The sequence below is a fragment of the Copadichromis virginalis genome, linkage group LG14 (assembly GCF_057382275.1).
Source record: "Copadichromis virginalis isolate Kocher_CV1m ecotype Utaka linkage group LG14, C_Virginalis_male_GT1.1, whole genome shotgun sequence".
NCBI classification, from domain to species: domain Eukaryota; kingdom Metazoa; phylum Chordata; class Actinopteri; order Cichliformes; family Cichlidae; genus Copadichromis; species Copadichromis virginalis.
The window spans coordinates 25,694,145-25,711,570 of NC_140631.1; the positions used below are offsets into that span (position 1 = coordinate 25,694,145).

General features: G+C 41.7%; 1 protein-coding gene across 1 annotated transcript; it reads right to left on the reverse strand.

Annotated features, from left to right (window-relative positions):
- Nucleotides 1-1,663: 1,663 nt before the first annotated feature.
- On the reverse strand, nt 1,664-15,264 carry egln2 (egl-9 family hypoxia-inducible factor 2). Its single transcript, XM_085430141.1, has 6 exons — nt 14,977-15,264; nt 12,816-14,285; nt 4,881-5,000; nt 4,521-4,657; nt 3,624-3,691; nt 1,664-3,508 (listed from the first exon to the last, which is right to left on the reverse strand). Exons 2-6 carry the CDS (start codon nt 14,043-14,045, stop codon nt 3,456-3,458), a joined length of 1,608 nt encoding a protein of 535 aa, XP_085286267.1. The 5' UTR covers nt 14,046-14,285; nt 14,977-15,264; the 3' UTR covers nt 1,664-3,455.
- Between the last annotated feature and the right edge of the window lie 2,162 nt (nt 15,265-17,426).

Here is a 17,426-nt window from a genome sequence, read left to right on the forward strand (position 1 = left end):
TAGAGACACTTCTCTGTTCTCAAATTTCAAGGATTTGAAAAAAAAGTAAAGATGAGATCAGGCTCTGAGGAGGTCAGTCCATGGCTGATAGTGTTTTTCTATCATGGTACGTTTTTACTATATTGGCAGTACAGTATTTGGCATTAAAATGCCAATCAATGTCATCAGTTGTGATAAGATCCCTAACACCATGGGCTAAAAATGCACCATGTTTTCTACTGACCTCCTCCATATATATACATATATTGACAAGGATTTGAACCAGAATCCAAATTTGGATTCATCTCTCCATTAGACCTGTTGCCACTGATTTTCTGTGTAATTTGGCAGATCTTAGGTCTTTTATTCTGATTCCCTCAATGAGCAGTACAAGGATTACCTGATGTGCCAGATGCATCTCTATGTCCTGTGTCAGATACTGCACACCATACCGAGATATCTCTAGGTTTTGGCTAAAAGTTGTTTGGAATTACACAAGGAATTACTCCTTTTCTGTTAACTTAAACTGTTTTATCATTAGATTCAACTGAGGAATTGGGAACAAATATGTTTTGTGACAGACTTTTAGAAAAACATGTCCTTAGGTTTGAAGAAAAAAAACCTGAAAGATCCTCAGAAATACTGGAGAGCTGTATTGCTCAAGTCCAAACTATAAATAAGGTAACAAGTGAGCGCACAGTGCTGCACGTAACTTTGGGGTTGTCTTGGACAATTCCCTGTCTTCAAACTGTTATGCCAGGAAGATAATTCATCTGTCACTTTTTCATCCAAGGAACCCTGATAAGTTAATGTGTGTTATTTCCAAGGCAGAGTTGGATCAAATTGTTCATGCTTTTATCTTTTCTTACTCAAATTATTTAAACTCTCAATTTAACCGTCTCAACAAATCATCTTTATACTGCCAACTGCCCAAAATGCAGCTGCACATCTTTTAACTGATTCAAGGGGAAGGCCTCATATCTCCCAAATTCTAAAATCTATTCACTGGCTTCCTGTCAGTTTCATATTAACTATTAAAGCTTTGAATTGTAACACACCCCAGTACATCGCACAGCTTTTATCGACCCACTCTTCCAACTGGTCCCTTAGGCCTTTGTTTGCTACTGCTGGTCCCATATAGTCACTTAAAACACATGGAGGTTGGGGTTTTGGGGTGGAGGCCCCCAAACCTTTTGACTAATTGTTCCCCTAATTTTGCTTCAGAAGGTTTTAAAAACAAAACAAACAAAAAAACTCTAGCTAAAGACACTTTGGGTAATCATATCTCTGGCCTTGTACCATTTAAGCATCAGTTTAGCCGTTTTTCTTCTATTTAAGGTTCTTTTGGTGTCAGGCACTTTGTAAAAGACGCTTTAATTAGAGATGCTTGTTGGATCAGGCGTACCCTTAACAACTTGCCTATGAACATTTAAATCTGCAACACTGAGCCTGCTAGTTAGGATTTTTTATTATGAATCATAAGGACCGACACGTTATCGGTTTCCTGATGCTCTCTGTGTAAAGACAGATACTCACTTTGGTGAACTGGCCTTGGAACATTGTGTGCAACATTGAAAAAAAGAGCTTGACATTTTATTTTAATATAAGCACACATTTATACGATATTTGGAGATCAAGTCACTTGTTATAGTCACAATGCTTTACAAAGTTCACATGAGATTACTGCATTGGAAAACATGTTTATTTAAAAATGTACTGGAAGATGCTCTCTCATCTAAGATGAAGAGAAAGCAAGTTAAACTACAATTCAGGTTAGAATTTTTTTTCTCCCCCGCCCAGTAGATCAATTACAATTTTCGTGTACAAAACAGAAACATTTTAATTAAATACATTTTTTTTAAAAAGACAGCTTCCATTCTTTCTCATTGTTTTAGTTTCTATTGCATTTGAATGAATCATATTATACACAGCATAAAGTCATTAATCTACATTTGTAATCATGTTTTCCCCCTCTATCATTCACGCATGGCAATTTTAAACAATAAAGTGCTTTTTTTTTTTTTTTATTAAAAAAAAAAAAAAACAACCTTCTCTTCAATCAATCTAAGATACACTGAGAGAATACCTGCAGCCCTCTTCAAGACACTGGAATCTGACGGACACGTGCACATTTACACACAAATACTCAATCCCACACACGAGTAGGCAATATTTTCACCTGGCTGTTTGTTCATTTATACAGTGTATGTTTACTCTGTGCTTTGTATATGAAAAGGTCTCGAGCACACAGACTGACTGAGATTAATCGTTCTGTTAATTACTGCTAAGTTTAACTTAGACATCTGATTCTTTTTGCTATCCATCTTTTGTTTCTGTGTGCCTCTTTTTTTTTTTTTTTAAGGGGGTGGGTAGATTTGTTCAACAGCATCCACACTGACGGTAACTTGTTGTTTCCATTTTGTTAAGAACAGTTAAGAATCAAGCTGGATCTGCACACACACACACACACACACACACACACACACACACACACACACACACACACACACACACACACACACACACACACACACACACACACACTTTCTTCAAACCCTGTATTGTCCACTGTCAGTGAACATCTTGCCTCTTGTCTCATATGTGAGCTGTGAATTTCAGTCATTTACAGAGGACTCTCCATCAAGTATGTAGAACAGCTTTACTTCTTGAAAATCTGTTACACACACATTGTATCTACTAAAGATTAAAAAAAAAAAAAAAAAAAGAGGTTCATGCTGGATTTGTGTTTTTACTGCACTAACATTTTGAGAGGCTGTTGCAAAAGAGCCCACACGTTATGAACCCTACATAGTGTGCTATACAGTGTCAAACTATGGTGTAGAGCTGTCCCCATGCAAGACTTAGTCCTTCAGCCAGGACCGAATGAGTGCCACGGCGCGGCTGTCCACTGCATCGTGGCTGACAGCCACTCTTTGCGTTGTCATGGCCCATTTCTTTTGTCTTGCCCACATCATGAGACAAGGGCACTGTCTTACAGTCGAGAGGGAGCAAAGAATCTCATGGCATTGATTTCTACTGTGCTTCCATTGATTTACCACTTTTGCTCTTTGTGTTTCGCTTGGGAAAAAAATACACGAGAGCAGAGTAAAAACGTTGATATCTCAATACACCGCTGATAACTGAACAGGCAAAAACTGCAATAATGTTTTTCAGCTTGCTGTGTTCATAGGCGATTCAGTGAGAAGCTCGAGTAATTTTCCTTCTTCTTCTGCCACGACGTGCAAATATGACCTTTGCCATACAATCCTGCTCGCTGTGCTCTACGTTTCAGCAGCCCGGTCATAGGGCAGCAAAAATATTACATCACGGGCTGTGATGTGACTCTGACAGCCGACACTTGAAGAGCTGCGGTGATGAATAGCTTAACGGCATCTCTCTTAATGATCACAATGTCCATTAACAGTTAAGGAAGGCACGTAATGCTCTGAGAGTGCTCTCCAGTCACTAGATGAGATTTATATCCTGCTGTTTTGAGTGACAGGCACTTGAACACCTTTCTGTCCTGTTGCTATGGATGCAAGAACAGAAAAGGCATATTAATCGTCATGCAGCAACAAATTACACCAAATGAAACAAGAAGTAACGCTGCTCACAACCAAGAAGAGTAAAAACAGAAAACTCACCCAATCTGTATTTCTCTTTAGCCTCTGCTCTCTCTTTGGCATCAAAGTACCAGACTGTGATGGCATAGCTGCAAGAGACAAAAAGGCTGAAATAAGAATAAAAGCTCATCTTTTTATGGACAAAGAACTATGGCTCAAAAAGGGGGGAAAAAAAAGAAGAAGAAAAAGAGACATTGTCGGTGAATTTTATAAATTGATAAAGCAGGAACACAATGGTCGTAACAGTCACAATGTCACAAAAGAAACAAATAAAAACTAAAGTCGACCAGGCCGCAGACGTCACAGGCAGCATAGGGTTAATTCTTGCTGTTTCTCATCTCTCCTGTGGGGCTGTATTGTTTATTCCTGTCTCTCATGTCTTTGCCTTTCCAGCACGAGTCCTGCAATCGAACCTTCCTCCCCACTCCCTCCCACCGACCTCCTCAGGAAACACATATTTCCTGCCTCCGGCCCCACCTCGCCCCCCAGCAGTCAAGACGCAGAGGAGAGGAGATGGGAGAGTAAAAGGCTACGTGCCACGTGACCTTGTAAACATGCAAACGCTTACGTCGGTCTGTAAAGTGGGTCCGAATTATCTCGTGTGAGCATCAAGGAAACTTCAACCCATGTGAAACCCAGTTTTCTATACACACACGTAATCAACTGTAGAAAGACACCGACAATGACCACGCTGAAGTAAAATGAGAATAGAGAGAGGGGAGCGAAGGGAAAATATAAATGTAATCTTTTTTTAACCTGCTGGAATAGTTTTGATAAAAACATATATTGGTTTCTGCACAAAAAGCCTAAACTGTATGTTAATTATGATGTACTTATAGAACTGAGCAACAGAAGACAGTTAGCTGCCAATAACCCATTGCATGATTTTACATGAATTAATGTGCACGTGTTACTAACCGAGTTGAGTAGGCTGGCCTAACTTCATGTGGGTTCCTGCGGTCAGACCAGAAGATGAGCAGCCGGTCGAAGAGAGGTTCAACTTTGGCTACCACATTTTTGCCTTCAGGATAGATCTGCAGCAACCCACCTTGTTTCTACAAACAAGACAAATGCATAACAGAAACAGAAATACTTATTTCCAAAGTACATAATGCGAATCCCTGAGGGTTTACCCGGGTTACCAAATACAAAATAATAATAATAATAATAATAATAATAATAATAATGCAATAACATTAGATGCACATATAAACTAATGATGATTAACTTGTTTTTCTCATTTGAACTGAGTGAAACAAATAGTGGGAAAAAATGTACCTTGGCATCCCAGTTCTTGTTAAGATAGTAGATACAGGTGATGCACCGTCCATCACCGTTAGGGTTGTCAATGTGGCGCACGTACCCTGCCCCGTTACCTGGGTAACAGGCAACCATGGCCTAAAAACAGAAGAAATGGGATCATTAGTTATAACTTGATACACCATTATAACAAAAAACACAGAGTTAACTTTTGATTTTTATTCTTCAGCCATATTTGTAACGTAGAGGCAGGACTGTTTGAAAGGTCGGCCACTAGCAGAAGATACGAGTGATGCAGTGCAGGAATGATGCAGCTACCCTCCTCATCTCCTGCTCTAATCATCTCTCACATTTGGCTTTTCGAACCCTCTGCAGTAAACCACACCACCATATCTATCTATCTATCTATCTATCTATACACATATACACACACACACACACGAGAACTATTTGAATATTTCATATTTTCCATAGTGTTATTAAGTGGGCAGCGCAGTAAAGCAAAGAAATATGTCAGAGTTCAGCAAAGAAACGATCTGCAAACAATGGTTTCACGCTGGTATTTCCCCTGCTTGACGTCTGAGAGTTGGAGGCTGTGAAGCAGGAGAGCACTGCTTTCTCTGGGGAGACAGAGGGAACTGAGACCTGCGTGAAAAGTCCTTCGTTCAATGCGCATTCCAGACGAGGGCCACTACAGGGCCACGTGGCTGTAGGCTAAAAAATAGAGCTGTGCCAAAATATGATACATACAAGGCTGTGTGACATATTCTTCAGATTAACTGGGGCATATTTGTGCTTCAGTAACTTTCCAAACTGTCTCCTCTGGCTTTAAGTCTCCTCAATATATGAAAAATCTATAGCTGATTCACTTACTCACTGACATCAGCTTTTGCTAGCGGAGATTGTGGCTGATGCATTTGGCAGCGTGTAAAGTAACGATTTCATTATTATCTCTCCAGGTTGACAACAGAAGAAGATACTGTCATTGTCTTGACTTATACTGTTCTGCATGGGAAGCAAAGCTTATAATACGAGTCAGCGCATCACTTTAGCTCAGCTGAGCAATACTATTATTCATTGCTAACAGCTTCTGCAATGCCGCAGTATTGATTTAACTCAGCTGATGCTATCGTTTAAGTTCTTGTACTACAGTGTGCAACTTGTACCCTTAGGAAATGAAAGCCTGCTCACATAGATTTCTAAGACAAACACACCTGCCCTAGTGTTGTTTGTGAAACTCAAAAGTGACTGTAACACTTTGTGGAGGAGAGCTTTGATGCATGCTTTCCTGCTCCTCTTGCTGGGCTTCATAGAAAAGTGAGCTTGATTGTGTGACTCTGCTTGGCAACAATTGTCTGCTCTCATTACTGACCAGTGCTCAGAGTTAGCGCTCATTAACCTCTAGACCTCTTCTTCTCGACTCAGACTGCCAAACGGTGTCCATGTCAAAATGAGCAGACTAATTGTACAAAATGAAAAACGGATATTTGGGTGTGTTGCTTATGATCATCAGAAGTGTCGCTTTACTTAGAATTTATTTCAACAGAGTCCCTACAATAATACAGAAAAAGCTCCCAACAATCAGATGACCCCTATGAGCAAGTACTCGATGACAGTGGGAAGAGAAAAAAAAACAACAACAACAACACCCTTTTACAAATTTCCAGGAGAACCAGGCACTCTCTTGGGTTATTTTGACTTTGATGTCAAGGTCACCAGGATTAGAACTCGTCTTGAGATTTCTATTAGATGTACCAATGGCATTGTTTTCAAAACCATACGTCGCCTTGTTCGTGAGTTATTGCATTCACAAGATATTTTTATTTTTATTTTTTAAGAAAACCTGACCTCTGACCTTGAGATCAGTGAGATTCAAACCTGTCCGAGATTTTTAATAGATAGACCTAAAGTATCTATTTGAAAATCTTAGGTGACTTCCTTTTTTAGTTATTGCATTTACAAGATTTTCAGAAAAATATGACCTCTGACTCTTTGGGGTTGAGGTCACTGATATTCAAACTTATCCATGACGTGCAGTAGACATACTTATGGCATCAGTTTAAGCTCCTATGACGCCTCTAATTCTGTGAATTCTATCGCAGTCATAAACTAAGTTGTCCAAGCCACCCATCCAGTGAAGTGACAATAGCCCGTCAGCCTTTTACGGCTGAGGAGTGTAAAAAAAAAAAGTTTGCCTTATAATTGGTCATTTTCGGCTTTTTTTGAACAACTGATAGTTTGTTTTGATGTGCTAACCCTTAGGACCTCTACTTGTTGACTTGGCAACATCTTCATGCCAAACAGTGACAAGAAGAAGAAAATACCAGACAGGAGTCTACTTTTAGCACCCTGTCAAGTTCACATATTACCTTCTGCTGCTGACCTTGTACCACAGTGATAACAGCTGATCGGTCTTGTGGGGGTACGTGCCCTTTTGTGCAGACAAGAAGCTGCTCTGTTGTGCAAAGGATAAATATGCACTCTGTCATTAAACAGACAGCAAACTGTATAAAGGTATACTTTGGTTTTGACTTAATTCAAAAAGGAAACTATTCAGGTTTAGAATACTTATGAGTATAATTTTTATAAGTAGTTTTATTTTAATGGCAGCTATCTTTGAAGCAGAGTGGACTCTGGTAGGCAGTTTGTGATCATCTGAATCGCAGCTATTGAGAACGGGAAAATGGCATACCAGACATTTTGATACTCAATGACAAATTTGATTTTTTTAACAATGAGTGTAAATATTTTGGGTGTGCATGTATTCGAGGAAGTATGGTTTCCCCCATAAATGCCCACAAACTGTCTTAACAGCTGTAATTAACCACAATTAACATGTGATATGCCGCATCAGGCACCTCAGGCCTAGCCCTGAAGCATACACACATTAAACACACTGATACACTGTGGCTATCAAAGCGTACACAAGAAGGGTATATAATTTAGAAGATGAGTTATTGTTTTATTTTATTATTATTTTTTACTTTAAACCTACCTGAGGTGAAAAAAAAAAGTTTTCTAACACAACGATAGTATTCAAATAAGTTTCATATACATCCACATTGCATCAGTCTACACCTGTCAGTTGCAAAGACACCCACAGACACACAATACTCGGTCAGCTAAACAGCACAAATTGATCCTATCTGTCATTTCTGGCCCTCCTCACCTCCTCATCTCTCCCCTCAGTAAGTTCAAGTCTAACTTGCACCAACCACATGCCTGCCCGGGACCAGCATTAATGCTCTAATGGCAGCTCTGGGTAGATACCCAGGTGACGGGCAGGCAGGCAGAACAAGCTGTTCTGGAGGAGAACAAAAATAAACTCCAATGCCACATGCATATTCAGATAAAGGGAATTATGGTGGAGGTGGGGGGTGGGGCTGGGTGAGGGGGTGGCTGAACAAATACAGGCATTGCCGTTTGCCAAGGTGATCGAGTAAAAGAGAGGGAAGGCATTTTTATGCGTGTGACGCACAGCAGCGAAAATGTTGCAAGTTGACTGTGATGACTCCAAACGCTAAGGAGAATTTCAGAAACAAAAAGTTTTCAGTCTGGGTTTTGGTGGTAGTTATGTTTCTATAAACATTTCAGGATTCGTTAACCTTCAAGTAAACTGTTTTAAAATCCTCTTTGAGTCATATTACTCATCTGCTGCAACAGATATAGACTGCACAGATCGGTTACTCCTTACGATTGCAAACATTACTATTTTAAAGTCCCCTGCGGATCCCACAAGCCTTGTGCATGTCTCCCAAACTCTATGCTATGAAAACATAAGAGAAGTGTGTTAGCAGGCCAAAAGAAGTCCTCAATCTCCACCACATTTTGCCGTGTGGCAGCCCTGAGCCCTTTCGGATGAATGGAAAACGTGAATCAAAGTCAACAAGTCCTTGATGGTGAATGTTTTGGAGCTGCTCAAGGACTCTTCGGTAAAACAAATCTTTTTCAATTCCACAGTTGAGACCTGCTGAGTCACTAACTGTCAAGCAGCACAGTATTTTTGCTCCATTTTCAAAACTGATTACTCAGAAGCAGCCGGGAGAGCAGGAGATTTCATATAAGGCAGAAAAAGAGATTATTAATTTCTTCCAAATTGAGAATGAGATAAGAGCCCGGGTGAATAAAACGGAATAAGGCTGAACTGCTCTGCCACTCCCAGCTCATATCTCTGCCGTCCTTCCAGTTTGATGTCACGGCCCGCTGCTTAGCCAGATTCACATCTAGTTTGCTGCTCATATAAGCTGATGGATGGTTTTAGAGTGTGTGAGAAGGGGTGTGACTTGGACTAGGTGAGTTCAAACAATAACTCTATAATTGTTCCCTAGCAGCATATCGTAACCAGCAATACTGTGATCCAAGTGAGTGTCACTCTCCCATTCAAGAATAGCCAATATCTGCTAACATGCCCAGGCTCTGGATTCACTGCAACTCTGTGAGTGTTTTGAAAGAGGCGGTAGACCCCTCTTTCCCTCGCCTAATTAAAAAAAAAAAAACAAATTTGTCATTAAGGTTACAAAATGTGAGCCTCTAAAGCTGAATCACATCAACACAGCACTATCGCATTTGGAGACATTGCCGCATGACAAGATATAAATGGTTAGAAACACAATCAAATTCAAATATAATAAACAGCCTCTAGTGTTAACAGTATATTACTCGGGGTTGTGTGAACATAACACAAAGGAAACCAAAAAAAAAAAAAAATGGTGAGATCATAGGCTGTGCCCTTATGAGTCAGTCACACTATAGCCACAGTTGCACTCATTATGTATGAGTCAGCCCTGAATATTAGCCTAAGCAACACAGTCAAACGACTATTTCTGTAGGTGTTAGCATTTGCATGTACACGATACACTATTTCTTTTTTTTAAATAAAAAATTAGCAGCTCCACATATTATGCACCAAGCCTGGGTCCTTTAGAGTAGTGGACCTTGCATAACATCACATTAAGATGCATTCAAAATGATAGGCGAGCGTCCTTATAAACACCAACTTGTCATCAAAGGGAAACCAAATGTTAACTGTTAAAACTAAAATCTGGTTCTATTTACCATAGATTATCTGAAAGGAAATTAAATTGATTTAAAAACTGAAAATCCAACCATTCATCCATCCATGCTAGGAACTCAGTGACTAGCCTGCGTGTTAGTATATGACTTCTGGCTCCTGCCTGCACGGTGGCACTGCTGAGCTCTAGGAGGGGCATCTAAGGACACTTTACTGCAGAAGACAGACAGTCCTAATATGCCAAGCTTCTGCTGCATCGCCCTTTCTCGCTTACTCATCACTGTCTTCCCTTTACCCCCTGATCCACTGCACGTTCACATCTCCTCTAACCCATCCCTTATCTTTGAGACTTTCCCAGTATCACCTTGGGTCATGTAAACTACATTACCATTCCTTTTGTTAACACTATAATCCTTGCCTTCCCCCCCCCACCCACGTTCTCACAGGCAGCGAAACCGGCCTTCTGCTGACTAACAGTAGACAGGCTTGGGGGAAAAAAGTGCTACTTACTGCTGGTGCGGCATTATTTTGGGCATTGCCAGGCCCTCTTTTTCCTCTCCTCATCTCTTTCATACACAATGCGCAGCTCTACTCTGTATGGGCCTGTTACCAAGGTAACGGCAGGGAAATATTTTGCCCAAGTAGCAAATAAGGGGCTTGATAAAACGGGAAAGGAGAAAGGGAGTAAAGGACATGGGAAATGAAAATGTGGAGAAAAGGAAAAGACGAGAAGAAGAGCAGAACACCAAGAAGAAGGAAAAAATACAAGTGCACTCTGGACAATGAGACGAGAGGACGTACCCCACAGTACCCACACGGTGCCCCTTCCATGTATCTGTATTCTGTACTGCCTCTTTTCCTTTCCTTATCACTTCCTCTTTCTTTCATGCTCACTCCACAATTGCACCTATTGCAATGCTGTCTCTCGCACTAATCCACACAAACACCCCGTCAGGACATTTTGTACTATGCGGCACGGACCTTTTCCTTTTATTTTTATGCACCAAGAGCGCACAATGTGATTTTGGCCTGGGAACAACTGCCGTTTAGGTCTCGAACATTTTCACCAAGGGGTCACTCGGTTTGTTATCCCATCTAAGAGAGAATAGATGACCAAGTAGGTAAAAGTTAACACAATACATTGTGAAGGATGTATTATCCTTCACAATAAAACAGTGGGATCTAATAATCAACCAAGATTGACTCACTGTCCTCCTAATTTCATGGCACTGCAGAAACTGGAATCAGCACATTTTACATTTACAGCGTTAAAGTTCTGCATTGAAGATTTGCATACTGTTTCCAGGGTTAAGTGTTTGCTCTTTTGTTGTTGTTGTTTTCAAGATCGAAGTAACACCTTCGATGCGTTATTGACTTCAAAGATAAATCCACTTCTGTCATGAAAGTAAGCTGCAGCTTAAAGTGTCAAAAGATAAAGAGTGTTTTCTAATGTGAGACAGGCTACACGGCAGAATGCCATTCAACAGCAATGCACAAGACCTTACTGTTACCGTTTTTGCACTCTGAAGTGCAGGGATGGGGGTAATTGTGGAAAACTGGGCATGTGTTACCCTTACACAGCTCTGCTCAGGCATTATGTTAAAGTGGCTTCACTTTACTGAAGCAGCGCTGTCGGCCCAAGTCTAAGGGAGCAAAGGCGGCTGCAGTGAGATAAGCACAACAGACCTCGTTTAAACAGTCTCAAGCTGACGTAAATGGTAAGACATGCATTTAGGGCAGGGTGCTATGTGCAGTTGAGCAGAGTTAGCAAGGTTGTGAAGGAAGCACTATGGAAATAGAGGTGAAAAAAGAATATCCATCCATCCATGTTTTATTATGTCAAACAACAAAACAGTTGTTTGACATGGTTTCAAGCAACTTTTTACATCTGTGTGTTGTATTTTGCATAGACATAAAGATAAATGCTGGCTAATTTGCTACACCGCTGCAAAGACTTGTGTGGTTGCCAGCTTGCAGGCAACAGCTTTCCAATGCGGAGCACTAATGTGTCTATTTTTTCAGATCAGATCACATTTGGTCAACATCAAGAGCCATCCTGGACGTCTTTTCCACATAAAACAGGTTGCGCATTTCAACAGGAGTAAAAAAAACAAAAAAAACAAAGGGAAAAAAAACCCAGCCCAGACTGGCGTGTAAAACACAGACAGGGGGGAGAGCATACAGTGCCCCTAACAGATATACACAGAGATAAACACATGGAAAAAGACTAACAAAGTTCAATTCTTTTTTTTTCTTTGCTCTTCTACAATGTTTTTCCCAAACTATTGGGGAAGTATTTTGTAATTTTGGGGCTCATTCCTGAGGGCCGCACTCTGATAATTGTGCACTGTGTCTGAAAAATATCAATGGAAAAACTGGGTCACGTAGTGATGCTAAAGTAAAATAAGGGGGAAAAAAATGCTGCTCACGTGGCATGAGATATAAGATAAGGGAAATGAAAACAAACACTCCTCTGCCATGCCTGTGCCATTTTTGTGTGGGTCAAAGTGATGATAGAAAATTCTGGCAGAGATAAAGCGATGGCAGGAGGAGATACAGCCCCGAGTTTGTTTTCTTCTTCTTTAGGGTGCCAGAGGTATGAAGGCAGGGACTAGGACGGGGAGATAAACTTCGGCAGGCCTAAACCTAGTGCGAGTAGGACTGCAGCCCCTCCCTCTCGCATGTGCCACAAACACAGGGCTCATCTTGACATCCTATCAGCAGGAGCCCTGCACACTCTCCCCATGTGGTGCGATGGTGTGTGTTTGCCTACCCACATGTCGGCATTATAGAAGGTAAAGCAGGGCAGACAAGACAGCCTAGCACAATTTGAATGAGGTCAGACTGACGCTCTACTCTGGCATCCTTTATTGTCCTCCGTTTTCTCTGGCACGTTTCTTTTAAAACCTCTCACCCGCACCCCCCTCCCCCACTCCTCTCACCTTAGTGCGTCCGTTGATGACACAGTTCCCAAGCTGTCCATTGGCAGAGCTGTACATGACGGCCTCATCTATGTGAGCCATCAGCACTCCAATGTTCTCGCACCCGGGCTCTTTCCCCTCCACCCAGGCGATCTGGTCGCCCCTGATGTTAAGGGAGGGAATGTTCTTCTGGCTCACCAGCTGCCCACCGAGAAACTTCCCATTCTGATTTAGAGTCTCCACCTCTTCCAGGACTCTGTCGCCCAGCTGGGAGCCCAGGAAGTTGTCCTTTACACAAATCCCATAATACGTCATGCAAGGGACGATGTACTGCTTGGCTATGCGCTCTGCTGACCAGCCAGTCCCTGCAGGAAGTGGTGGGTTACGGGCAGCATGTACCCCGGGTGTAGCTGAAAGGCCTGAAGAAGCCACCTTACTGTGCCCACTGTGCTGATTATTATGAGGGGCAGCGTGGGTTAAGGAAGCCAACTGGTTGGAATGGGAACTGTTGCCACAGTTGACAGCAACTGAGAGAGGGGCGACTGCTCGAGCCACTCTGCTGGTTTCTGTGGATTTGATTGCAACGCCTCCCTCTACCAACCTTCTCCGCTTCCAGTCTGAGTCCCCTGAAGCGAATACTGGGTCCATAGAACCTCCTGGTCCAGGTGACCCCACGCTCTGGCTGTTAACAGTCTCTGGCCCAATCTCCCGATTCTCCCCACATCTCTTTTTCTGCTGTTGTGCCTGTCTGGTTTTTAAGTCACCATTGAGTCTCCGCATTACTGACGGGTGCTTCTCATGAGCAGTCCAGTCCCCGTTCTCCATCAGGCAGGCTCTGCTGGTGAGGGGGTACCCGGGGCCCTCCGTTTGCCCCTCCACCCCCGTTACTTGGGCAGGGTAACCATTTGGCGTCTGAGCCAAAACGCCTGAGTGGTTGCCCTCTACAGTTGCAGAAGGCGACACCACCCCGCCGTTGTAGAGCGGCACGCCGGTTTTGCATTGCTTCGTTGGGGTGGTGATTCCCGGGGAGTCAGTCTGAGAGGCTAGATCCGCGAGCAACTCCGCCGCGGTTGGACTGCCGACCGGCGCCGCACATAAGCCATTAAGCCCCATGTCCGTCCGGTGCGTGTGGTGAATCTCTGTCGGTCCGCTGACAAACTGCCTGCTGTTCGCTCCTCTGTCCTGCTTGTGTGAAACTGCGACGGATCCGCGGGCTGGGTTTACAAGGTCCGTCTGTTCCAAACTCTCCATTTCATCTCGTCATCTGCTGGATGCGCACGTACTTCACGTCCTCGACTCATTTTCTAGCTGAGCCGCTGCTGCTCTCTCTGGGGGAGAAGATCCCTGGCGCAACCGATGGAAGTTTCATGACTAAGTCCTCCTCTGCTGCCTTTGATTCCTCCCATTTCTCCGGTTTAAATACTCTGAAGCAGCGTGTTTGTTTGTCACCGTGTCTTATATATACACATTCTGGGAGTGTGTTGGGCATTTCTGTGAAGAGCAAAACGATACACTTTAGACCTATTAATAGCACAGTGCAGACCACCTGTCACAGCGAGCTGATGTAAATAATTCCTAATATTTATGTGGTGCAACAAACTCCTAGTTTGGGCTATATATGCGGTATATAGGCCTACTCGTAGTATTTTTTAAGTGGGAGCAAGAAAACAGTGCAGCCTATACATTTTTAAAAATACAATCCTAAGCATATGCTATCAGTGTAAAGAAAATGAAAAAATGTGCAGGCTAATATTTACTGCAGCTTTATACCCAGATTTTAGTCATTACAAAGAAGGAAGGTCAAAACAAGTCACTTTTACACACAGTTGGGCTATACCACCTTGACAATGGACACGAAAATAATAAAAATATAATATAGGATAAAATGAGCACTATAAAAGGAGCTTTCAATATAAGCTTCGACATCGTGAAGTGTATTAAATTTTGACGAAACCCCAATTAAATTATTTATATTTCGTCTTTGTCTGCCATTCATTACCAACTTAGCAGCACCACTATTGTTAAGTGCCCCTTGAAAAAAAGAGTGAAAGACTAAACCGGTTTATTGAACGCCATTAAAAAAGAAAAACGTCCCACAGAGTATTAAATAAGTTAAATATGCAGGTTATGGGGTCTAAAAGCGTTGAAATTTCTCGCCGGGAAAGCACAATCCACTGCTTACCTACGGCAGCCTACAGCAATGCAAATCCTCGGCGAGCGTACGTGACAGGCTGAGAGTACGCATGTTATTTCCGGGATTGTCTAGCTCGTGCGTCCGTCCCATCCAATTTTCTTGTCGGTTATAAATAATATCCAGGTGGCGAGGGCAGCCAACGGCGGCCTGACACATTAAACCGGGCGGAGGGGCGAAAAGAGGAGCCCGGAGATCCGCCAGGCGCCCTCAAAACACCCAAAAAAAGCGCTCCCCGTTGTGTCGGTGAGCGCCCCCAGTTTGTGTCTGCCTCCCCCCACCCCTACTCTCTTTCGCCTCCTCCCACAGCTCTCTCTCTCTCTCTCTCTGTGTCTCGCTCCAACTGCCGTTTACATGCATGCAGGCCGGCCATGTGACTACTTGCTACTATAGCCGACCTACAGCAGCAATAACATAAACCGCCCGTGAGAGGAAAGAAAAATACTATAGAAAATAATGCGTTTATGTTATTCAAAGATTTTAATATTTATTTAAACAATACCAGAATGTAGAAAAGTTGACTCGAAAGTATAAAAACGTAGGATAAATATCAGACAAACATCTTTACACTGTACTGGTCGGGGGCAAATATTCACAAAAGAACGCTGGAATATTTAATCTGCAAAACTGAATATCCGTCTATCAATACGTGATTTTTCTGGTTTACATAATTATTAAAATGATAACCTGCATGCGTTTGAAGCAGAAGAATCAAAATGCATGCAATTTGTAAATCAAGTACTTAGATAGATACTATGCATATTACACAGATGCTGGCTTTATAGTTTTCTGCAAATGCCCACGTCTTATATACTGATATAAAACATCATAAAAACATCAATATAAGCTCAGCTGATGCCGCAGCAGCTCAGCATCTATAGAGCAGGGGTGTCAACACAAGGCCAAGGCCGGCACACATTTGAACCGAGTCCTCTGGACAGCTTTGGGAAAGTTTCAAAACAGATAAAGACCTCCTCCATGGCTATTCATAGTACACTAACACACTTAATAGTTAAACATTAATATAACATTTTATAATTATCATTATTGTTTTACAGTTGGTAACATAAATAAATGAATAAATAAATAAATAAATAACAACTGGAAGTCTGGGCAATAACATAAATAACATTTATTTCTTACAATCTAAGCCCAGATCATTGAAGAGACTGAAGGGTTATGCTGCCAGATTTCATTTATTTATTACAGCAGCATTATCATGTACAAAAACAGAGACTGCATGTTGAAACTGCACTTCTTTTGCTTATGTTTAGATATCATACTGCTAAACATGTGGTTAAACGTCTTTACACTGAGAGAAAGAGAAGTTTCACTGGTTCAGCCCTCCTAAGATAGAAGTCAAATGATGTGACATCCCTGCTATAGAGTTTATAATAATTTGGAAATGTAAGATGTTAAGGGAAAAAAAAAACTATTCAAACCTACCTGGCTCTGTGTAAAAACATAACTACCTTCTTGTTAAATCATTGATTAACTGTGATTAGGCCCATTAATGAGAATCTGATTTCAATTTTAATAGCCTCATCAAGCCCGATTCCCACCAGACATGGTGAATCAAGAAATCACTTAAATAGAAGCTGTCTGACAAAGCTGAGTAGCCTAAAAGATGTCAAAAAATGACACATCATGCCACAATCGAAACAAAAACCTGTGAAACCTAGTCATTGACATCTCTCATTCTGGAAAAGGTTACAGAGTCTTTTCTAAGGCTTCAGTGAACCACAGCACAGCACATTATTTTCAAAAAGTTGGAATAGTGGTGAACTTTCCTGGGAGTGGCCAGCCTACCATACAGAAGGTCACAGAAGAACCCAAAACAACATGTAAAGGCCTCACTTCTCTCGGTAAAGGTCAATGTTCACGAGTCAAAAATAAGAAAGAGGCTGAGCAAAAACAGCATCTGTGGAAGAGTTCTAAGGAGAAAGCCACTGCAGACCAAAATGAACACAAAAGGCTCATCTTGCATTTGCCAATGCCTTCTCGATCCCCAAGGGCTTTGGGGAAAATCTTCTGTGGGCTGATGAGACAAAGATAGAACTTTTTGGAAGGTTTGAGTCTCGTCTTGTCTGGCATAAAATGAACACAATATTTCACGAACATCACACCATTCCACAGTCAAACACACTCAAAACCAATTGTTAGAGAGAGGTAAGTTTGGATAGCAGTTTTCCCTTAAATAATGAAGTTATTATTCAAAAAACAAATTTTGTATTTACTCAGGTTATTTTGGTCTATCATTAACATGGTTTGATGATGTGAAACATGTAAGTGGGACAAATATGCCAAAAAACGAAGAAATCAGGGACGGTGCAAAAACTTTTTCACAGCACTGTAAGTCTGCATACGTTTAGGCGCACATCTGTACACATGACACAGAGGCTGATGTGCAAAAGTCAGAAGTGCAAAGTCTGAACAAAGTG